The 25,258-nt window shown below is 37.8% G+C and overlaps 1 protein-coding gene across 5 annotated transcripts in view; it reads left to right on the forward strand.

Annotated features, from left to right (window-relative positions):
- The window catches only part of PIP4P2 (phosphatidylinositol-4,5-bisphosphate 4-phosphatase 2), an 86,995-nt gene that overhangs the window by 47,736 nt on the left and 14,001 nt on the right, over positions 1-25,258 (forward strand). For all 5 annotated transcript variants that reach the window (XM_045454276.1, XM_045454274.1, XM_045454275.1 and 2 more), the window contains 4 exons: positions 5,804-5,952; positions 10,785-10,891; positions 12,254-12,377; positions 22,573-22,625. In XM_045454276.1, the coding sequence (XP_045310232.1) occupies positions 5,804-5,952; positions 10,785-10,891; positions 12,254-12,377; positions 22,573-22,625 (433 nt within the window). The remainder of the gene's footprint in view (positions 1-5,803; positions 5,953-10,784; positions 10,892-12,253; positions 12,378-22,572; positions 22,626-25,258) is intronic.

Genomic DNA, 25,258 nt, shown 5'->3' on the forward strand with positions numbered 1-25,258 from the left:
GACTGTCCACTTGTGAGACAACTACTTCAGGGGAGGTTGGGGCAGTGTTCCTGTCAAGGAAGGCTCATCTCTTCAGACTCGGAGGAAGAGTTGCTTTCCACTCACCAGGGAGGCTCACAGTAACTCAGGGATTCATGTTCTCAGCTCTATTTGGCGACAACCAGATGGCCCATTCCGTGTTTCAGAGGTCCACTCCTTTGCAGTCGATGCCCGAGCTTTCACGTGACAGCTTCGTAAGGCTGTAAATTCATGTGGCGTTCTAATTTTGCAGTCTACACAATTAAATTTGTGTTTGATTTCCAGCAGTATAAGCCCTGTGACAATTAGAAACAGGTGATACTTTCAGGGCTACGATAGAAGTGCTCCGACCATGACTTGAGCTGAGAGTTTCAAGACCTGAGCTGCTTGTTTTCTTTCTGTAAAGGCTCCCAATGTATTCAGGGGAATCCATCCCACATCACAATCCATATAGTAGTTGTTACGGCCATAATGGTCAACTGAAGGAGCCACAAACATCACAGTCCTCTTCAGGGGATAATCTGATTCATCAGGATGCCACTGCAAGCCACCAATTAGTATCATACCGTGTCCCACTGGTAGAGGAACTCAACACTGCTTTCGAGCCCAAGGCAGGGCCAAACCATTTCTTCAATCCCATTTTTGAGGGTCAGTTTCCTGGGATTATTCTTGGCATGAATAGTTAGGAGCTGAAGAGAGACACCACAGAAGAGAATATAATTAGGTATGGATTTTTAATTGTTAATTAGGTATGAAGTTGTGAAAATACTGTTCCGAGGTGTCAAGTAGGTATCGAACACGGGAAATACCTACCACAGAGTCTAGGGCTGAGAGAACAGAGGGAAGGGATTGGAATTAGTAAAATGTAATAATTTAGAGGCGGGGTCCTGCAGAAATGAAACGGGACTTCTGAGAGACACGGGCCAGCTGGAGCTGATGCCTCTGAGCTCTGGAGAAAGACTTCATGCCCCCGAGGAAAGGGCTGCAAGTCCCTTCTTCCTCCAGCCATCCAGGCTTCCTTTATCGCCTCCTGTTTACAGAATACAGCCTGCAGCCAGCTGGCAAAACCACGCTGTGGGTTGCAGAGTTCCAGCGCCAGCATGACGAAGCAGAGAAGGGGAGATTTGGAGCAAAGAGTCAGTAACCTAATAAGTAGCACATTTACCTTTCATTCTGACTTCAGCCAAATGGATCCATGGCTCTGCAAGAACCCAAGAGTCTCCCGGAATAGTTTTATTCCTTTGGTTTCACAGAGGGGAGGAACACAAGCTGGTCTTCCCTTTCTGGGTGCTGAACTGGACTGGAGAGATTTTACCCGAGAAGCAGAGATAACCCATACCAGCCAGGCTCACGCCCTCCCTGATGCATATTCTCCCCAAAGATCCTAAGGAGGGGAAAAAACCAGCCAGGCTTGATCCTTTATATTTTTCTTGCTCATCCGGTGGGTTTACAGAATAATAATGGTTCCTTTGGAGTGTTTCAGGAAGACCATCACATATGCCTTGTGATCCATATTCTTTGATATCGTCTCTCTTAAGAGTCTCAGTTTTTCTATGAAGTTTTTATTATCATGAATGGATTCTTTTTCATACTCTGTGCTATTTTTTTATTTTCCCTGTCTTCCCTCTCCTTCTCTACTTCCTCTTTAGCTCAGATCTGATTCTTGTCTAGGTGTTTCTACGGAATCCTCAGTAGTTCTTACGTTTTCTGCCTGTATGAAATGATTGAGCGAAAGAGACAACTGTTATCTTGGAGAAACCTCTGGGAGAGAAGTTCACTCCTGACTTTTCTGAAGGCTGTATAAAAATCTATTCAAAAGTTAGAATCTCTAGGCTGCAGTTTTCTCTCCCATGAGATGAAGAAATTAGACAGTGTAATTCCTAATATTGCTTGATTTTCTAACATGGTACAACTCTGGAACTTTGAGAGAGTTTTCAGGATTGGGGACTACTGGTCTAACAAATACTGCTCACATGGAAGGGAAAAAAAAGATTTTTCACTTAGGCAAACCCCATAGAGAAAATGACCATTGTTTAAGTAGCAAGACTCTTCTGGGTGCCTGGGTGGATTAGTTGGTTGAGTGTCTGACTTCGGCTTAGGTCATGATCTCCCGGTTCGTGGGTTCAAGCCCCACATCGGACTGTGCTGACAGCTCAAAACCTGGAGGCACTTCGAATTCTGTCTCCCTCTCTCTCTCTCTGCTCTTCCCCTGCTTGTGTTCTCTCTCTCTCTCTCTCTCTCTCTCTCTCTCTCTCTCTCAAAAATAAATAAACTTAACAGCAAATAAGTAACAAGACTCTTCCACAATGAAGACTTTTTGTGACTCTCAATATCTAATGATCCTGAGTTCTGAGATTACAGTGGACTTTTTATCCAGGGCAGAAATTTGAAATAGGTATGATAGTTGTCATCTGTTGACTTTTAAAGTGAAAAGAGGACAAACAATCGACATTGCCAATTACTGCGGGTTTACTAACTGTGGAATTTATCTCTGGAGTTAAAAGTCCCTTGGGGCGCCTGGGTGGCTCAGTTGGTTAAGTGTCCAACTTTGGCTCAGGTCATGATCTCACGGTTTGTGAGTTCGAGCCCCGCGTCGGGCTCTGTGCTGACAGCTCAGAGCCTGGAGCCTGCTTCTGATTCTGTGTCTCCCTCTCTCTGTGCCCCTCTCCGACTCATGCTCTGTCTCTCTCTGTCTCAAAAATAAATAAACATTAAAAAAAAATTTTAAAAAAAGTCCCTAACAAAAGGAGATGGAGTTGGAGGTGAAGGTTTTCTTGGGGCCAAAGTACAAGACATATCTCTAGGTCAGCTTAGGGCTGAGGTCATGGACAGAAGATTGAGACAATAAGCTTGGAAGCACTGTTTTGTGGAGCAATTAGGCTGCAGCATCTGTCATTCTATTGATCTCTTGGATTAATTCCATCTAGCCCGTGGGCCAGGCCAATGGCCCCTGACTACCTCACCTCCGTCAGTATATGATTTGGAGGGTATTCTGTGTAGAAGAGACCCTTTTTTTAGTGAAGCTTATTCATGTGTTAGCACCCCAGGTCCTCTTCAAGGAGAGCAGCAGTAATATACTTAGTGTTGTTTTCCCAAGAGAAATAGATGTGTCTCATAAATTTCAGTGATTCACTCGTCCATCCATCCATCCATCCGTCCGCACAGGCACTGTGCAGGTGCTGGTGAATCAGTCCCGAACAAGCCAGATATGCCTCTGTCCTCATGGAGCTTACAGCCTCTCCCATCTTAAATTTCTGATCCTCGCTTGTTCTTCTCTTCCTCTCCTTCTACTTCTCAAGCCTCCAAAAGATTCAAGCATATTTTTGTCATAATTGGAAGCTTTCTTTTTTCAACAGGTTAAAAATTACGTAGTACTAATCTTAGCGAAAACAGTCACAGGGGTTTGTTGACCGTGATGCACTTTAAATGCTTTTTTAAGGTCCCCTATTGGGATTTTTAGATTCCTTTGAGCGAAGCCTTTGCCCTATTGCAGTAGATGGGCTTTGCTGGCCTTTTATGTGCACTGCAGTGTGCAGCTGCCTCCCTCACCCTCAGTACACTTGTTTCCTCTGTGAAATTTTCTTGTCTTTGAATTTCCTTTCTGTCATACTGCATAAGATGGAGACCGGAAATCATGGGAGAACTGCTTCATGTGACTTTATAACTCAAGAAAAAGGCAAGAGAGGAAATTGCTTTTAATAATAATGCTAATAATTATGAAGAACAATATTTATTATTAAGCACCAGGCAGTTTGTCTAGCATTTCTAGTGAGGTATGTATTCAGTTTCCCAGAACAATATCTTCTTTATTGAAAGCTGATAAAAGAATCTGCAAATTGCGAGGGCTGCGACGTGTATATTTGACTCATTGTTCCTTTAACCCATTTTTTTCTTGATTAATACCTTACAAGTCACTCTGGATCAACCTCAAATTCTTTCAAAGATTTAAAGCTATTTTTATAATGTAAGACATCTATAGCTTCTTTTCAAGTTCAGTATTTGGCGGTGTTCTGGCATAAGCCTTCCAGAAACGTATTGTCATTTCAAAGTGGCCTTGACTGGTGCAGAAATTCAGCTTATTATGAATCCTTTAAATGAATAACACTTATTGCTAGTCATTTGCTAGTTAAAAAACATCTATATGATAAACCTCAAGGGTGCCAGGTGGTGATATGTGGATTTTAAACATACCATAGTGTGCTATGCTTTAAAAATACCACAGAGTTCAGAATCTAATTCAGTGGGTAGAAATCTCTACTTCAAAAATGGCTCTTTTCATGATTAGCTTTTGCGATTGTATTTTATAGTATCACAGAAGCCTCTTGAAATATCAGATCTCTTTAGTGGGGCTTCAAACATGAATCGTGTGTTGAGGTGTAGGCCTTTCTAGATGTCCTAAGATACTACCTTTCCTTAAAAGGGCCTCCTATGCCTATAATTGAGGCAGCTACAGAGTGGGGTTAGGCAGTCCCTTTAGAAATCTCATTCCAGAGTAGTATATCTGTATTCTTTTTCTTAAATTTCTACAACAAATATATACTTCTGGTAGATGAGCGTAGTTCTGAAATTGGGCCGCTACCCTTTACCCAATCAGGCAATCTTAGGACTCTTAAACTGTGTGTGTGTGTGTGTGTGTGTGTGTGTGTGTGTGTGTGTCTGTGTGTGTGTGTGTGTGTGTGTGTGTGTGTGGTATGTGTGTGTGCACGTATTCTGGGAATTTTCAAACACACACAAAAGTAGATAGACCAAAATGACCTTCTATGTTACTATATTTTTACTCATTATCAACATTTTGCTAATCTTGTTTCATCTATTAACCCATTTTTTTCTTAGGGCATTTAAACTAAGTTCCAGATGTATTTTTTACCCATAAATACTTAAGCGCATTTCCTAGATTTTTTTTTATTTAAAACAATTTTTTTTTTAATGTTTATATATTTTTGAGAGAGAGGCAGAGCGTGAGCAGATGAGAGGCAGAGAGAGAGGGAGACACAGAATCTGAAACAGGCTCCGGGCTCTGGATTGTTAGCACAGAGCCTGACGCAGGGCTTGAACCCATGAACCAACCGTGAGATCATGACCTGAGCTGAAGTCGGACACTTAACTGACTGAGCCACCCAGGCGCCCCGTTTTTAACGTTTAAAATTTGAGATAAAAAATGTTAAGTGTATTTTTATTTTTGTTTTGTGTCTGAAATTAGCATTGTTCCATTCCAACTGGCTTTGTTCCATGTTGATAAGTTCAGTTTTCCTAGGTTCACTTTTGTGTCTCCTTAAACTGCCACCAAAACTATTTTGTTCTTGTCACGGCCAGCAGTTGTATAGTGGTCCCTTTATAAACACTGCATGGCAACCGCATAGTTTATGTGTATGCATAAGTGATTTTAAACCTTTCTCTCATTGACTATTTCTCTTTCTTGGTAATCAGATCATTAGTTGTAAGATTCTTACTTTAGGCATGAATCATCCCTTTCCTATTATAAGCTCTGTGACTTATGAGGGAACAGAGTGGGTATGTTGAGTATAGGTTAGTAAAAGAAAACTGGATTGTTTGGATAGACCGAGGCAAGCATGATTTGGATTTTATTGGAGTTAAGAATTCTTCCCCTTCACAATGTAGGCCCATGTGTGTTTGTGCTCAGAAACCAGGATAAGGTGGCTAGCTTTAAAAACATAAATACAAGAGTAAGGACATTTTTGATAGTTTCTGCTTTCTTCTATTGCTTATATGCTCAAACCCTTCATAATACCATTGGCCCTGATTCAGTGACTGATGCTCTTTCCAGCGGAACTCCCCCCTCCATATACAGCCATCGCCAGTCCTGATGCCACTGGTATTCCAGTAATTAACTGCCGCGTGTGCCAGTCTCTCATCAACTTGGATGGCAAGCTTCACCAGCATGTGGTTAAGTGCACAGTTTGCAATGAAGCTACGGTAAGTGGGGGTTTCCATTAATAAAGCATAAATTATTGTCTGACATCTTCTCTCTAAAGGAAGTACTCCACTAATGTTACTTAAAGGTAGACGTGCACTGGATAGAGATACAACCATATTTTCTCATCCTTTCTTTCTTCTCTCTACTCCTCTTTTATCATACAAGGATGTGCCCAGGTATTTAAGGTTAATTCCATTATGAAAATTTCATGGTGAATTTAAGCACAATGCCATCTGGCTCTTTACTTTCTAACATGAGACTGACCCTCTACAGATGTTTACAATTGTTCTCAGTGTCCATCCACGTCACAACTAAATCCATTTTGATTTTCACAAAAATGAGGATATATATATATATATATATATATATATATATATATATATACACCAAGGTTCACTTCACATGTGGACTTTGTACTTACTATGTGGAAAATTATTTAAATTTGCTCTATGTCTATAGGATGTTTGTATGGTTTTTCTGGGTTTAAGATTATGCATGTAGTATCGATATCTGTGCCAAAGTGTTTATAAATAGCTTGATATTTTATTCTACTTGCTTGATAGTAATTTAGTGAAACATTCAAAAAACTTGAAGGGTATATTGTTTTTTTTTTTAAATGAACCTTGAGAAAAGCAACTAAATTTTAAGTACAATTTTGAAACTTTCAAGTAATGAACTGACAAAGTATATACTGGTTAGATTAAATAGATTCCTACTTTCATGGTTAGGCTTTATTTTTAAAATTTCAATCTTTGTTGGGATGAGCACTCGGTGTTGTATGGAATCCAATTTGACAATAAGTTATACTAAAAAATAAAATTTCAATCTCTCTCAAAGTTTGCAATTAAATATTAATGTAATTGTTGGTACTTGCATATTTTTCCTTTTTAGAAAAGTCTGAAAAAAAGTCAGCCAGAGATTACCATGTCTCTGTAAACCATAAAACACACACACTGGGCATTATGTGTTTTATAGAAAAGTCATAAAATAAAACCTTAAGGCTTGAAGCAATATGTTTCATTGTAAATATATATTTTCATAAGGGACATCATTTGGGGATAAACTTTATTGTGTAAATAGAGGTGATACCTACAAAACCTGCTATTTCCTTTTTAAGTTAAACACCCACTAGCAAACTTAGCATCAGCCTCATTCGTGCTGCTTTTAGAGTTAGCAACCAAATTAAGAGTTGTTAGACATAGATGGCAATTAAAAAAAATACCAGTACCTTAAAGGTTTCTTTGGATTCGATGTTCCTGTTGATTTTTTTCTCCTATTCCACCACTGACACAAACTTTTGTTCTTTAATGAGTAGAAAAAAAGTTTTAGAGCTTTATATTTACCCTTGGAAGTAAACAGAGCAGACTATGGGTTTCGTCAACAGCCTCAGTCTGGCTACTTAGAAGTGAGGAGTTCATGATACCAGAACAGTAGGATTTGGGTACAAATAAACTACTTCTGGACATAAGGAAAATCGTGCTGACATTTTTGTATCATTATTGCTCCTGTTAAGTAATGTAAATAATGGTCAGTATCCTGGAGAAAATGAGTAGTATCTAATTAGATTGCCTTGTGTGGAGTCAGTCATACTACAGGGGAGGAAAAGGAGGGGAAAATGTGTGTGAGGAGTGCTTTAAGAGATGACTTCCCAATGTTGGCAATGTAACTTGATCTTAAATTTATGAATGAAGAGGTATTAGGCAGCCAGCAGCTTCTCTGGAGAAATTCTAGGTTGAAAAGAACAGACAAACGGACCAGAGTCCAACAGAGCCACTCCTTCTATTCACTGTCACTATCCCCTGCTCAGTTTCACTGTGGTTCATTCTCCTCATGTCACCTAAAACAGGGTATCAGTGTGTCTGTTCTCCTGGGCAGCCACCTCTGATAGGAACCTGATATTCCTGAGGAGATTCAAAAAATGAAACAACAAAACAAAACAAAACAAAACAAAACAAAACAAAACAAAACCAGGCTAACATAAGTCCTTCTTTCGGTAACTAGAATTGGGAAAGGAAGTAGAAAGTGGGAGGAGAGAAAATATGGATAAATTTTAACAAGACTTAGAGAATACAGAATTTAAAGCTAAGGGAGAAGCAATTTCTAGGGCAAGGTAATGGAAAAGTTGAGAAGTCCTGGAGGAAGAGTGGAACTAATTGGCTGAGTGATTGATTAAGGAGTCTGAGATCTGGAGGCTGACGGACTAGAGGGACTGGGGTTTGAATCCTAGCTCTGCCACTTGAGAGCTATCTATCCTTGGGATTTATCTTTTCCACACTGTGGTTTCCTCATGTAGAGTGGTAAAATAATAATACCTACCTAATAGGGTTGCTCTTGGGATTACAGGGGCAAAGTGCCCAGCACTGCATCTGGCACATACAAGTTCATTTTGCTAAGTAAGAATTCTAAAACTTATGCATCAGGACAGTGTCACCCCCGTTTCCCAGCAGATCAGACATGACAAGCCATGAGCTGGCACTAAGGACTAGTGCTTAAAATTGTCTAATTCAGTTGCCTTGTTTTGTAAACGAGGGAACTGGGGTCTACAGGTAAGGTGGGAATAAAATATAAAAAAAGCTGGTAGGGGCCTGTGGGTGGCTCAGTCAGTTAAGTGGCCAACTTCAGCTTAGGTCATGATCTTGCGGTCCTTGAGTTCGAGCCCTGCATTGGGTTCTGTGCTGTCGTGACAGCTCAGAGCCTGGAACCTGCTTCAGATCTCCCTCTCTCTGTATCTCCCCCTCTCTCTGCTTCTCCTTTGTTCATGCTCTATCTCTCTCTCTCAAAAAATAAACGCTAAAAAATTTTTAAGAAAAACTTGTCATTTGCCAAGTACGCATTTATTTAATGGTAGAATTTGGATGTATAGATAAATTAACCCAAGTTCTGGTTTTCTTGATATTTAAATTTTTTTAATGTTTACTTATTATTGAGAAACAGAGAGAGACAGAACATGAGCATGGGGAGGGGCAGAGACAAGGGGAGACACAGAATCGGAAGCAGGGTCCAGGTTCTGAGCTGTCAGCGCAGAGCCTGACGTGGGGCTCGAACTCACAAACCATGAGATTATGACCTGAGCTGAATTTGGATGCTTAACTGACTGAACCACCCAGGCACCCTTGGTTTTCTTGATATTTTAGATTGAATAGTAACACATTCTGGATGTTTATAACTTTGGGATATTCAGATTTTCAGATTTTATCTGTAATATAGCTTAATAAATTATTGATGACTTATTGTTAATTTTTATATATTTCTAACAAGATTATTTCCTTAAATTTTTAAATCTTTTTTTGAAATATGTCACAGATTTGAAATTATGTTACAAAAATAATAGTACATATTATGTACAGAGAATTCCCACACATTCTGTACCCACATTCCCCAAATGTGTTAATATTTTGTCACATTCACTTTCTCTCTTTAAATAAATAAATAATCTTTTCTTTCTTTCTTTCTTTCTTTCTTTCTTTCTTTCTTTCTTTCTTTCTTTTAAGAACCTTTTAAGGTAATTGTAGACATGGGGCTTTTCTATCCCTAAACATTAAAAAAAAATTTTTTTTAATGTTTATTTATTTTTGAGAGAGAGAGAGAGAGACAGAGCGTGAACAGGAGAGGAGCAGAGAGATAGGGAGACACAGAATCAGAAGCAGGCTCCAGCCTCCAAGCTGTCAGCACAGAGCCCGATGCGGGGCTTGAACTTACAAACTGCAAGATCATGACCTGAGCCGAAGTTGGACGCTTAGCTGACTGAGCCACCCAGAGGCCCCTCTACTCCTAAATATTTTAGTGTGAATTTCCTTAAAAAAAAAAAAAAAAAAGGACAGTCACTTTTACAATCATAGTATAGTTATCAAATGCAGGAAATTAACATTAACACAATGCTGTTATCTGATCTTTTGACCTAACTCATATTTGCTCAATGGTTCCATTAGAAAACAAACAAACAAACAAACAAACAAACAAAAAACATGGTCCAGGAGTGAATCCAGAATTGCATGTCATATTTGATGTCATGTCTCTTTAATTTCCCTTAATCTGAAATGTAGTCTTTCTTTGTCTTGTACTGCCTTGATATTTTCAAAAAGTACAGGCAAGATGTTTTGTAGAATGTTCCTCAGTTTGGGTTTGTCTGGTATTCCCTCATGACTGGATTCAGGTTGTACATTTTTGGCAGGCATGCCCAGGAGAGTGATGTTCTAGTCCTTCCATTGCTTCATAGGTTATTTACTTTAACAGGCCTGAGTCCTAGTGTTGAAAGGATTGTTTTCTTTGGTGTTTATTCTTGCTTTTACATTTACTGTAAAGTTAAAAAGACGTTAGCATTAAGAGTTATTGCAGGTTGTTTGTTTTTAAGCTAAAAGATGTAATAAAATGATCACTTCTTATATTCCAGGCAGTCAAGTTCAAATTTATCATACACTCCTCTTTGCCCACTATTCTTAATGAGCTCACTCTTCCCAGACAGGTGCAAGAAACTAGTGAATGTTTGTACCTGGTGGGACAGATAGATGACTGTCTTGTCCTAAAACTTTAAAGGGAAAACAATTTTTGTCGTGCACTTAAATTTTCTTCTCATATTGAAAGGGCAGTGCAAGCGAACTTTGAAATACGCCCTTCACAATTAAATTTCTGCAGCCCCCAGACTTCACAGAGTGCTTGCCAACATCTGAGCTATTTAAAACCACTTATGATGCACTTTTCCTTAACCTGTACTTTGATAGCACTATGGGGAGCCTACGTTTTTAAGGAATCATTTCCTTTTTATACATAAACAAGCTTTGGCAATCTGTCCTTTGGTTAATTTGCTGTGTTTGCATTTTCTTCCCTTATCTAGCCAATCAAAAACCCCCCAACAGGGAAGAAATATGTTAGATGCCCTTGTAATTGTCTCCTCATTTGTAAGGACACATCTCGGCGAATAGGATGTCCGAGACCTAACTGGTAAGAGATAAACATTCATTCATTCATTCATTCGTTCATTCAACTAGTATTTATTAAAGGCTTATTATGTGCCAGGCTTTGTTCTAGAGTCTTTGTCCTCAAAGTAATTACAGGAGTTAGATTATTATTTTCCCTTTGTTAAAGGAATGATATGATTAGTTTGAAATTAATGGTCACAAGTATTTATAAGATATAATATTCTTGAATGAGCAATGAAAGATTTCTTGATATTATGTCAGTACTTAATGCAGTGTAATAAATTAGTGACTCATGAAACTTATTTAAAAGTAACCACTTATCCTCATTGTTATGTATATAGTGAAGTTATTAGGAACACTTGTAATAAGGATATTTATGAGATCTCTAGTTGCAACCTGTATTCACACTGGTATTATATGAGTGAATGGAATAAACCCATTCTGTAATGCATGCAAATGTTTAAATAGTTGTAATAAAGGTGTTTCTAAGAACACTATTTGTAAGCCATTTCAGACCCCTGTTACATCAGTGAAGGGAGGTGTCACCCAACTGTAATGTATATATGAGTGATTAAGATCAACTCAAATAAAGATGTTCCAAAGGGAAAAAAATAAATAAAGTAACCGCCTAGTTTACGTTTGATGAAATTCATCTTAATCTGGAAGTGTTTTAGTCATCATTGTGTACCTTACCATGTGCTATACTGGTCTTTGCTGAACATACTCTATGCAGTAAATTCTGGAGCTATTTGCCCATATCAAATGCCATTATAGATGTGCCCAGATCGGAGTCTATCAAGACTTTACCTGTGTTTTTTCTGTGATTTCTGGCTCTTTGACCTTTCTATGAATCATTTGCAACCCCATCTGATGGCAGGCGAGGGAAGAGAAAGAAGCCTTCTCATCTTCCTTTTTGTCCAACTGTGATTAAATAGACATCAAGGAATACCAACCTACTCAGAGAAATTTGGTTGTGACTCAGCACTTTGGTACCTTCATGGCACGCAACGTATTTATTGATGTGGAATATTTTAACTTTTGTAGTTTTCTACAAAACTCAACTTGTGTTCCTAGATAGGGAATGATAAAAACTATTTTCTGATTTGGACTTATAAGAACTTGAAAAAGGCAGTGAAATGGTTCCCAAGGTCATTGATTAGGAACCAACACTATAATATATGGTTTCCATCAAAAATATTAAAAACTCTCTTTTTTTTTTTTTTTGCTTTTGAAGTATTGCTTATTGCTACTTTCTGTGAATTTAGCTTCAAAGCCTGACAATTTATTTATTTTCAATGCTATATTCCATGTTTTTGGTCATATAGTACAGGTTTTGCCCTCAGTCCATTTGTGGGATAATGACGTTTCATTTCTCTCTCCACAGTAGACGCATAATTAACCTTGGCCCAGTAATGCTTATTTCTGAAGAACAGCCAGCTCAACCTGCATTGCCAGTCCAACCAGAAGGTACAAGGGTCGTGTGTGGGCATTGTGGAAACACATTCCTGGTAAGTAACCAGACATTTGTCACAGTGACATCAATCTGTAACATGTAGGTCACGATCACATGATTTGACCACCGCTCATGGTCTTGTAGTTTTATCCAAGTGCACTTAATCAGAAGATTTGTGGTTTCCAGATTCAGGAAAAATTCTTATTATAATTTATCAAAATTTTTTCTGCTTTTTAAAAAATTAAACTTGGAGTAAAGGGAGTTAACTCTGGTGTCCATAATTAGATAAACTACTGGGGAAAAAATAAGTTATAAGTAGTTATAGGAATTCTTGTTCAACTAACTTTTTTTTTTTTTTTTTAATTTTTTTTTTTCCCAACGTTTATTTATTTTTGGGACAGAGAGAGACAGAGCATGAACGGGGCAGGGGCAGAGAGAGAGGGAGACACAGAATGGGAAGCAGGCTCCAGGCTCTGAGCCATCAGCCCAGAGCCCGACGTGGGGCTCGAACTCACGGACCGCGAGATCATGACCTGGCTGAAGTCGGACGCTTAACCGACTGCGCCACCCAGGCGCCCCTTGTTCAACTAACTTTTAACTCTAACCCTAAGTTTGATTTTTTAATACATTTTTTTCAATGTTTATTTACTTTTGAGAGAGAGAGAGAGAGAGAGAGAGAGAGAGAGAGAGAGAGACTGAGTGGGGGAAGGGCAGAGAGAGAGGGAGACACAGAACCTGAAGCAGGTTCCAGGCTCCGAGCTGTCAGCACAGAACTTGACACAGGACTTGAACCCACAAACTGTGAGATCATGACCTGAGCCGAAGTCGGACGCTTAACCGACTGAGCCACCCAGGCACCCCTAAGTTTGATTTTTAAAAGTTAAGTTCATAATGCCTTGCCCTGTCAGGAAGGTTTTCTTTTGTTATTCAGCCCTCATAGGAGACAAAAAAATTTTCTTTAGAACCTAAGTATTAATGAAAACTTCCAGAGTGTAAGCCTGGGCAGGGCTGAGGTCACAGCGGTCTTCCACTGCAGGATAATCTAAGGGACGAACAGGTTTAAGCAAGTGTAGATGATTTGCATTTTTTTCCTTCTAATTTTTATTTTTAGTAGAGTAATTCATGTGCATAATTTCAATGTTAAATGGGATTGTAAAGCTTATAAGGAAAATAGTGATCATCCCCAAATACCATCCTCCAAATACTTCCAGCATTTCCAGCTGCTGTGCTGGTACTATGTACATGTGTTTAAATTGTTTGTTTACCCTTTTTTCTTTTTGATTTTAGATATTACCTGTTACCCTGTACAATGCAGGTTGAGGATTTAGCACTCATAACATCCCTTCCCCCACTCATAGTCCTTTTCTCGATTCCATGCTCCAGCTAGAGTTTTAATATTTTTTTCAATTAATGCTTAATGTTTATATTTTTTATGATTAGGTAAATTATGTTCACAGCTTAGCCAAGTAATATATTATATTTTGGCACTGTACGACTTTTCAGATTTTTTTTGGATTTGTTAATAATTGTATATCCTCCTTTTGGGGCACCTGGCTGGCTCATTTGGTAGAGCATCTGACTCTTGATCTCAGAGTCATGAGTTTGAGCCCCACACTGGGTATAGAGATTAATTAAAAAAAAAAAAAAAAAAGAATAATTGTCTCTCCTCCTTTTGAATTTAATTTTCTATTACAAATCATTACTTATTCCCATATTATTTTATAGAACTATAAAATTCCTATCAATATAGTCAGACACATCAGGGAATCTATTATTGAGGCTTCTTGCTACACAGCTGCCATTGTGGGATTTCCCTTCATCATTATCCTAGGAATTCCTTTTTTCTTTTCCTGTATTGGATCTCATGCCTTCCTTACAGCTCTTGGTTTACTCCTTCATTTTGGTGAACTACATCCCCTCTTAGCTTTCTGAGAAAATATGCAAGGAAATAAATTTGAGACATTCTACTTCTTAAACAGTTTTTAATCTAATCTCACATGTACTTTGTAGTTTGTCCAGATGTAGAATTGTAGGTTGCTAATTGTTTCCTCTCAAAAATTTAAAAGGCTTTGCTCCACTATTAATGAAAAGTTCAACTACTGCCCTAATTCCATGTCCTTTCTATTTTTTCTCTTTATTTGTCTCTTTCTTCTTTCATTTTCTCCAGTGCTCTGAAATTGCATTGGAATATGTCTTAGGATGGAAAAAGAAGATGTGATACAGATACATACATACATACATACACACTGAAATATTACGCAGCCTTTAGAAAGGATGAGATCTTACCATTTGTGACAAATGAATGGACCTAGAGGGTATTATGCTAAGTGAAATAAGTCAGACTTAGAAAGACAAATACCATATAATTCCACTTATATGTGGAATCTAATGAACAAACAAAAAGTGGAGATCCATAAATATAAATATAGAGAACATACTGATGGTTGCCAGTATAAGGGAGTGAGCGTTTGAAAGATAGTGGGAGGTACAGGCTTCCAGTTACGGAATGAGTAAGTCATGGAATAAAAGGACCAGCATAGGGAACGCAGCCAATGATATTGTAATAGTGTTGTATGATGACAGATGGTAGTTACACCTGTGGTGAGCATACCATAATATAAAGACTAGTTGAATCACTGTGTTGTTCACTCAAGAGACGTAACACTGTGTGTCAACTATACTCAAGTTAAAAAACATTTATAAAAAGAATGTGTCTTAGGGAGGATATGTTTGAATTCATTGTCTGGGTACTCAGTGGGCCCTCTTATGGTCTAGACTATTTTCTTTTCTTTGTTCCCTCTTTCTAGAACGCTTTAGATCACCTGAATTATTGACTCTTTTTTCTTTTTCTTACATTTTCTTTTAAGGTTTGGCTTTTTCTTTTACTTACTGGGACACTTTCCTGATTATATCTTCCAAACTTAATTCAAAATTTTAATTTCAGATTTTCTAACTTAATTTTTAATCTCAAAGACTTTTCCTGTGTTCTCTGGTTAGTTTTTCCTTTTTCTAAAGAGCATTCTCTTCTCTATGACATCTTTCTGAAACTATTAGTTCTATTGTTTTGTGAAGTATTTTTCTTCTTTATGCCTTGTCTCTGTTTTCTCCCCACCTTTTCTTTTTTTTGTGGTAGAGATTTTACAGAAAAGTTCATTTATATTTGAGGGTCAGTCACTGATTGGAACCTCTATTCATGCAGCAGAGTTAAGATCTTTCTCCTTTCCTTCCTTCCTTCCCTCCTTCTTTCCTTCCTTCCCTCCTTTCTTCTTTCCCTCCATCCCTCCTTCCCTCCTTCCTCCTTCTGCATCTTCCTCTTCTTTTTCTTCTCCCTCTCCCATTTTTTTGAACAACCGTCAACTCTTAATATCAAGAAGTCTTCTTGGAGGGCAAGTTTCTCTGGGGAAAAATCCTGCAGTTTCTTGTGAGTGATATGCCTGGAGTCATATCACTCCAAGCATTTAGGAGTTAAAGGTAATGAGATGAAGGTCTCATTGTTCAAACCGTAGACTTTAATTTGATTCCTTTCTTTTATTCTTGCCTTCTGCTATGGCGGGTGTTTCTAAGTTCACAAGCTCTCTTGTCCAGTTTCTTTTCAGAATAAATCACTCTTTTCTTGCATGTACCGGGAAGAGAGAGGTTTCCAGTTTTGCGGAGGGTAGGGAAGCATTTACAGGGGATACTGCTAGGAGCCCCACCTCAGAAAACACGTGGTAGCCCCAATACCTGAAACAGCTTGCTTTCCTTTGGCATATCTCTCTGCAGACAGGCAAGTTTCAGCACCCCTTTCACTAAGTTAGCTCCAGGCTCCATGAGCGTTCCGTTGTTCAGAGATTTGGGGCCATCTCTCCTCGTTACCCTTATGGTACTATACTTTTTAAAATTCATTTACCCCTATTTCAGTCAAGTTTAGGAAAAGAAATGGAAATGCATGCATCTATCTGATTTAATTCATTTAATCAGAATTTCTAGGATACTTCTGATCTTGTAAGGAGAAGATAAATCTTCTTCCTTATATTTTATTCATTAAATCGGTGACTAAGTCGCTTAATTAGAAGATATACCTGGTGGGAGTAGTTAAAAAATTTCTTTTTGAAAATTACTACATAGGATAATACACTCTGTAGGTATTGACAGATATCGAGTGATTTGACTAAGTTAAATATATATTAAATATATTTATTATTTTCTTTCTTACATGTGAACAAATTATATTTTGAAATACCATTTAAAGATCTTCAAAACAGATTTCTTTTCAACTTGTTCAGTCAATTCCCCTCCATAATTAGCTTACATTTGCATTTGCTCAGCTAAATTTTATTTTCTAAATCCTTGCCACGGATAATCTTTAGAGCCACATTGTCAGTGAGCTGATTTCATTTGTTCAGATATAATTACTGAGTGCGCGCCAGGCACTGGACTGCATAATGAAGGAACAGGAAGACACATTCCTTGCCCTCATGCAGTTTTATAATCTAATTGGAGAAGAAAGACAATTAAAACAAGAATTATATGAAATATGTTTAGGGTGTTTAGGCTAGAGTAGGAAATAACGGAGGGTTCTTCGCGCACCCACACAAGTACCCAGCCTAGAGGGAGCGAGTGACATTATGCTCAGAGTAATGAAAGCTTCAGTAGAGCTTTATAATTAATTCTGTATGTAGGGATGCTATGTGTAAAACGGAACATGGATTGCATGGAGGGAAAGGCTGAAGAGGGGCAAGACTGGATGTTTGACTTTTATTATTCAAAAAAAGTGATGATGATGGTTGGGGAATAGCGTAAAGATTTTGAGAGAGAACTAACGTGCTGATAATAGAGTAGATAAGGGAATGAGGAAAAAAGGAAATCAAAGACAACTCTTAGAAAGGTCATATTTAACTTTTTGAAATCACCTGGTATGAATCCGAGAGAGTGATCCAACTTGAGAGGCTAAAACACATGTATGTGACATGATTTTTAATACTTTAAAAAGTACTTTATGCATTTAGGTATTTTCACACGAGAAGAAAACTACTAAAGTAATGAACAATTCAGAGACAAACTTCTAAAACTAGCTCTTTTTTATTTAATATTTAGTGTAGGTAAGTGAATCATATTAGCATATTAACACAGTGAATATGATTAAAAACCTTAATTCTTTAGCAGGAAAGGGTGTTTTGGATTAATATGTGATATTTAAAGATGATTTAAAAATTCCTAGAAAACAATTTTTTGGTGATTAGAGTACACAGTACATACCTAATGGGGTGGCTCTTACTTTTGAGAGTTTCAGATTAACGAGAGCTACTCAGTGTTGTAAAAAATAAATAAACTGCTTGGGGCGCCTGGGTGGCTCAGTCGGTTGGGCGTCCGACTTCAGCTTAGGTCATGGTCTCACGGTTCATGGGTTCGAGCCCCACCTCAGGCTCCATGCTGACAGCTCAGAGCCTGGAGCCTGCTTCGGATTCTGTGTGTCTCTCTCTCTGTCCTTCCCCTGTTCACGCGCTCTGTCTCCCTCTCAAAAATAAATAAACATAAAAAAATTTTTAAATAAATAAACTGCAAATATCTTAATTCTGACTCAAGAACTTTGCCTTATCCTTATTATTATGCTGACCACAAATAGTCTTATGTCCTTTCTCATATGTCCTTTGTCCTTCAAGCTTTTAACTATTAGGATTCATTTACTTTTTCTCTACTTTGTTTCAGCTTGGCTTACAAGGCTTAGAAACAATTGAGATAAGTTACAAAGTTCAATAGCATTGAAAAGGAAATATGAAAATTTCGGGACAATGAAAACAAAGGGAAGAAAAAATATGATAAATCATACATAAGGATATAAATATGTACAATATTTACTCCTGTACAGTTGTTAAAATTGATCTGAATTTTCGCTTTGAGACCTCTAGAGTCAATGAAGAGAGGAAAACATACTCTATTACAAGATATTCATGATTTTTTTAAAAAAGATCACATAGGAGAAGGTTTATTGGAATACTGTGACCTGAAAGAGAATTATTTCCATGGATTAAGCTAAAAGAACAATATAATGGACTATGTCCTCAACAACCTTCTGTTTATCATAACATCTTTTAATATCTCAGTGTTACAATGCTAAAGTTAAATTTACTATGAATCCACACTATTCCCACTATTTATTTCACAGCCTGGCTGGAACCATGGACGATGTTTAGAAAAGCTAGATTTGTATTTTCCAAAGTGTATTCAATAGAACATTCATTTTGCAGGATAATAATAGGTGTTATGTGAATAAAGAGTTCCATGGTCATTGGGAATTGCTAGGATAAAAAAAAAACTAAACAAATATTTTTTTATAGGTGTATTTTTTTTAAGTTTATTGATTTATTTTGAGGTGGGAGGGATAGAGGGAAGGAGAGAGAGAGAGAGAGAGAGAGAGAGAGAGTGAGAGAGAATTCCAAGCAGCCTCCTCACTGTCAGCACTGAGCTGGAGGTGGGGCTCGAACTCAGGAACCGTGAGATCATGACCTGAGCTGAAATCAAGAGTCAGATGCCTAACCGACTTAGCTACCGGGTGCCCCTATGGGTATATTCTTTAGCACTCTTACCAGGCATCATTGTCAATATCCAGGAGGGAGTTTTAATGTAGTATTTATAAACATTTTCTAAGCTTCAAATCATTTTGAGGGCATCATCTAGTCAGAGTACTGTTTGGAGGAACGTTGCTTGGAAAATAATTTTCCAGAAGAATAAAGGGAATACATAGCATTTAGCTAGCCCCGCATGAAAATAAAAGAAGTTTCTTAAGACACTGAACAGTGGAGTTTAATTTTGCATTTCCACGGGGCAGATGTTCTCTGTTGCTGATGAAAGGTAGGTCAAGATGCTTTGTCAACCAGTATCTGACTGTGGGCTGACATGCCTCAGTAAAAACTAACACAGTCTATAATATGTGCCTGAGTCATAAATGATGGTTCAACTTAGCTCTGATGTAGTACCTTCAGTCAGGGTAAGATTTTCCTTATTTGGATATAGGACATACAGTTTGGTGCTATAGCGGAGAGTAACTATAGTTTTAATTTGCGTCCAAAGTAACGACACGACACCAGTTGCCTAGTGTATCCAATAAAAAATACAATCCAATAAGGTATTGTCAAATGATTGATTTTTAGCAGTGTAACTTTCTTGTGAGCCTTCTAAGGTTGATTAAAAATATATCTTGAGGAAACTGAGTTTACCTATTACATAGAATCGTTAGAAATAAGCCAAATATTGGAAGACCTTCGCTAAAAATGATTAGAGTTTTATTTTTTTTTTATTTTTATTTTTTTTAATTTTTTTTTCAACGTTTATTTATTTTTGGGACAGAGAGAGACAGAGTATGAACGGGGGAGGGGCAGAGAGAGAGGGAGACACAGAATCGGAAACAGGCTCCAGGCTCCGAGCCATCAGCCCAGAGCCTGACGCGGGGCTCGAACTCACGGACCGTGAGATCGTGACCTGGCTGAAGTCGGACGCTTAACCGACTGCTCCACCCAGGCGCCCCTGATTAGAGTTTTAGAGAAGTTGCCTTTGATTTTTCTGATAGAAGAAAGATAATTTGTTCTTTTTTTCCCTATTGAAGTTCTAGTAATACAATTCTAACAGTGCAGAGGCTGCATTTGACATAAAAGAACAGCAGTAAGTCAACTTCCTTTCAAAAGCACAAGTATTTGCATTCCCTTGAATAGGTTATGACAAAATCATTTCTAATAATAGATGATTTTCTGTTCTTAGTTTGCTGCGTTTAAGTGAGTACTTGGAGATAGCAAAACCCGATGTGTTAGGTTGCTGGCTGTATAATTTACTAATTACATAATGAAGTCTTACTTGTTTATCAGTTATAATTAAATTTACCGTGCATAATCTGTGCTAAAATGAAGAACACTATAAAATGATAATACTGGACTAAATCACCTCCTTAGGTTGGTCATCTAAAATTCTAGAATTTCTATGCCCACACGTCAGCCTTCAGGCTTGGATTTTGAGTTCCTCTTCGCTCAAGGGTTTCATAATTGCCTCCTTGGCTGCTTTGGTTCTTTTAACTAGGAAAAACTTAAATTTGTTATTTATAAATAAAATTTGAAATGACGTTACAAATTCAGTAGCTGTCCTAAAACTAATTATAAAAACATAAAAAAGCACTGATAAGATTTCTAGGTTCTTCACTGCTCAATATTCTGTACAACTCTAGCAATCTTTGTTTATTAGCACATTAAGTCTGGCATTTTTACTTAGAATAAGTTTTGTGGGGAGCACTTGCATGGCTCAGTTCGTTAAGTGACTGACTCTTGGTTTCGGCTCAGGTCATGATCTCACTGTCTGTGAGATCAAGCCCCACACTGGGCTCTGCACCGTCAGAGATCCGCTCCCCCCACCCCCCACTTGCACATGTGCGTGCTTTCTCTCTCTCAACCCCCCTCTCAAAATAAATAATTTTTTTAAAAAAAGTGTAAGTTTTGCAGTAAGTTAACTCGTTACAAAATAAGTATGAAAGAAAGATTCACTGTTGCTTGCAAAAAAAAATGTAGCCTTGGTGTGGCATTCCCAAATGTTGAAAAATAATGATTTTGAGAAGGGAATGAACATTCATGTAGTTTCATCTCTAGTTTGTTTATGTTGGGACTGTATGTCCCTACCATGACTGAGAGATAATTTCAAGGTTAACTAACTTTCTTTGAGGTTTGAAATAAAAATGAAGAAAGAGACGCCTAGGAAAACCCAGATATATTTGATCTTTTTTTAAAAGTTAATATTTTTTTAAGTTTTAAATTTTATTTATTTTTTTAATGTTTATTTTGAGAGAGAGGGAGAGAGGGAGGGAGGGAGGGAGAGAGAGAGAGAGAGAGACAACGAGTGGGGGCGGGGCAGAGAGGGAGACACAGAATCCAAAGCAGGCTCCAGGCTCTGAGCTGTTAGCACAGAGCCCGACATGGGGCTCGAACTCACCAACTGGGGAGATCATGACCTGAGCCGAAGTTAGATGCTCACCCGAATGAGCCACCCAGGTGCCCCAAAACTCAAGAATTTTTTAAAAATTAAAAAAAACGTCATGCATCAGAGACTTTCTGAAAGTTATCTTCTATTGTGTGGAAAACATTTGGATATATATAATTTATTGAAACCCTACTATACCTAGAATTGGAAAGTTATGAAAAGAGATAGGAGTGATTTGGAATCCTAAACAAAAATTAATTTTAATAAAAGGTTAAGTTGTTTTGATGATAAAACTGAAGTACTTAAAGGAATTCTCCTAAAACTATAAAGGAAATAGACTTTGTAAGAAGGTATATAGAAAAGCAAGCAAAATGGAAGTTGAGAAAGGCATTTTTTTTTTATTTTTTATTTTTCGAGAGAGTGTCATCAGGGAGGGGCAGAGAGAGAGGGAGACACAGCATCTGAAGCAGGCTCTAGGCTCCAGCCAGTCGTCAGCACAGAGCCTAATGCAGGGCTCAAACCCACAAACCGTGAGACTTCAACTCATGACCTGAGTTGAAGTTGGATATTTAACTAATTGACTGAGCCACCCAGGTACCCCAAGGCATTTTTAAATATACATTTTGTAGTTAAGATTTACTTTAAACTTATATTGCACATTCTTTCAAAGACTTTCACCCACTACCAGGAAACCATTTCAAGGATCTCAATAACAAGGAAGATAGCCCATTCTATTACCTACATTTACAAGGGAAAAAAATTGGTGCTGTAGAAAGACTGTATTTGTTACTTAGAATACGCACGGACAGAACCGAGAGCAGCCCTCTGACTTGAGTTCTCCCTCTACCTCCTTTGTTTAGTTTACTTACTTTGTGGGTTTCCCACATAAATAGATTATAAATAGCTGCATTCTAGTAATGAATTTAAATATTCATATGTTTTGAAGGTTAGTCTTCAAGATTTAAAGGCAAAACTTCTTTGAAGGTCCCTAAAACATGTTTTATTCCTTGGGAGTGAACTGAGATATAAGGCTGAAAGAAATCATTCTAATTACAGCATTACATTCAGTTTTCATTGTGAAGCCAACCTAGATTGCGTCAAAGCCTTGGGCAAGTCATGGGAACTGTCGCAAAGGAGAGTCCCAAACTTTATTTTAAGGGACGGAAGAAGTGTTGGAGGGGGAAAGCGCCTATACCCCCAGAGAAGGGGGTTGCTTCTGCTGTGATCCCTGGTAACATTTGAACTAAGAGAAGCATCTTATCAGATTGGATAGTTTTCAGTTGTTTTTCTTTTCAATCTTTTCTTTTTATTTACAGTGGATGGAACTGAGGTTCAACACTCTGGCAAAATGCCCACACTGCAAAAAAATGTAAGTTTCTCTACCATTGGAAATGCTACTGGGAAGTTCTCGAGAACAGTTTAAAGAGTTCAGAATTCTCACTTCGGTAGATTTTGATTTGCAGACATGCCGTGGGACAAATGCATGTTTAATATATTTATGCTTTTCAAAACTAAAAAAAGACATCTTTAAATTAATATATTCTATTTTGAAATGAAAACGATTGGGCTTGATTATCACTCTCCAAAGGGAAATCAATTTCTAAGAAAGAAATTACTAAAATTGCCAGTAACCTGGTGAGGATTTGCAAATGTCCTGAGAGGTTATGATCTGTTGCAAATATTCTAAAATTTGTATTTAAAATATGGCTGTAATCTAGGAGAAACACCAAATGTTTGGGGATTTATAATTAGGTAGTTGTTAGCTTTTTTTCATTTCCTATCTACTGAGATCATTCTCTGATAGCAGATTTTATATAATTATTTATCTGTCTTAACTATTCAGTCTATTTTCTCTATTCCTAAATAGTGTACCTAAGGATATTAACAAAACGTAATATAAAAATGGGAAAAAAGTAGAAGATAGTTTGATCAAAGACATTTTATGGCAGCTGTGTTGGAGGTCCCCAAATCACCCCAAGATTCTGTGATTTTCTAGGAGTACTATTAGGAGTTAGTATATATTTGTACTCATAGCTATGATTTATTATACAAAGAAAAATCAATAAAAGAAAAGGCACATGGGACAACGTCTGAAGGAAACCACACGTAAGTTTCCAAGAGTCCTCTCCTAGGTGAGTCACACAGAAAGGGCTTAATGCCTCCAGCAGGGAATTGTTACAACACAGATGAAATATTATCTACCGGAGAAGCTCATTAGAGATTCAGTGTCCAAGGTTTTTATTGGAGCTGACCACACAGGCACCTATTACATGGCACATACCAAATTTCCAAACTCTCAGAAGGAAAGCATTCAGTATTCAGCATAAACCATATTGTTTGCACAAACAATTTAGGCACGGTAAGCCATTCTTATCAGTTAGGGAATTGTGGGAACATTTTAGAAATTTAGGTTCACAGATGCTAGCCAAGGGTCCCATCTTGAAAGCAGACCTTTCAAAGGAGAGCTATCTCAGGCTTGCTATACATTGACTCTTCCTGCACAGTATTTATTTTGATAACAAAATTTTAATTTGAAAATTATTGTTGTCCACTTATGTGTGTGAATTGTAACTTAAGCTAAGGAAATGAAACTGCAGTGTTTTGACAGGTCAGGTTTTTTTTTTATAAAAAAAAGTTTTTTAATGTTTATTTTTCTGAGAGTGAGAGAGACAGAGTGCAAGCAGAGGAGAGGCAGAATCTGAAACAGGCTCCAGGCTCTGAGCTGTCAGCACAGATCCCGACGTGGGGCTCGAACTCACAAACCGTGAGGTCATGACCTGAGCTGAAGTCAGACGCTTAACTGACTGAGCCACCCAGGCACCCCGACAGGTCAACTTTTAACATTGAAAATATGGGTTCATAGTTTAACTGGTGTGGTCCCTAGTTTGATATAAAAACCGTATCTATTTTGAGGAAATCCTAAGAATGATTTCTAGTAGAAAAGAATTGAAGTGTCTGAATAGAATGTATGTAGTAAAATCTATTTATCTCTGCTAGATCTAATTCCAACTCAATATAGCCCCATAAGAATAACTTTTTACAGCATATTTCTAGCTTCAAAGGAACAGATACTTCCTTTTTTATTTGTGAAATTAATCAACTGAATTCTTAACTTTGTTGAATCCAGTAGAAGTCTGTACGCGGACAGGCAAAGTGGATAAACCCAATAAGCACACAGAAAAATATATACTTTAGAGACACTCCCCCCACATGTACGTGAATATGTATGTGAATGATCCAGATTTCTTTTTTTTTTTTAATGTTTATTTATTTTTGAGAGAGAGAGAGAGAGTGAGTGGGGGAGGGACAGAGAGTGGGAGACACAGAAACCAAAACAGGCTCCAGGCTCCAAGCTGTCAGTCCAGAGCCCAATATGGGGCTTGAACTCACAAACCATGAGATCATGACCTGAGCCAGAGTCGGACACTTAACCGACTGAGCTGCCCAGGCACCCCTGAATGACCCAGATTTCTGAGTGTTATTTCTGTTTTCACAAAAAGGAAAATATTAAATTGCAAACTGTCTTCACCAAGATCATTAAAAATTCTGTGGAAAATAAAAAGCAGAAACTTTCTGTGATTAGCAGATTGTATGCTAAGCACAGTGATGGTTACTTTATATACAGAGATACCCGAACTGTAATCCTTTCAGCAATCCTGGAATGCAGGAATTATTATCCTCATTTTACAGATGAGGAACTGTTAGAGAGGTTAAGGATTTTGCTCAAATGACTTGGGTAATTATTTTAGAACAGTGGCAATATTTTGCTGATAATAAAGAAGTATTAAATGTCTAGATAGTCTATGGTTAAAATATCACAAGACAGTGTATTAATGTTAAGAAGAATTTATATCAATTACTTAAGGAACAACTTGCATAGACATTTCACATGGAATAAGTCTGCTTAAATATCATTCTTAAAGGAACATTTATGGAATTGGGATCACATGCTAACCATGGGAGGACTCAGGACATCCGTTACTTATTTGAGTAAAGATACTG

The sequence above is a fragment of the Leopardus geoffroyi genome, chromosome C3 (assembly GCF_018350155.1).
Source record: "Leopardus geoffroyi isolate Oge1 chromosome C3, O.geoffroyi_Oge1_pat1.0, whole genome shotgun sequence".
Lineage (NCBI taxonomy): Eukaryota > Metazoa > Chordata > Mammalia > Carnivora > Felidae > Leopardus > Leopardus geoffroyi.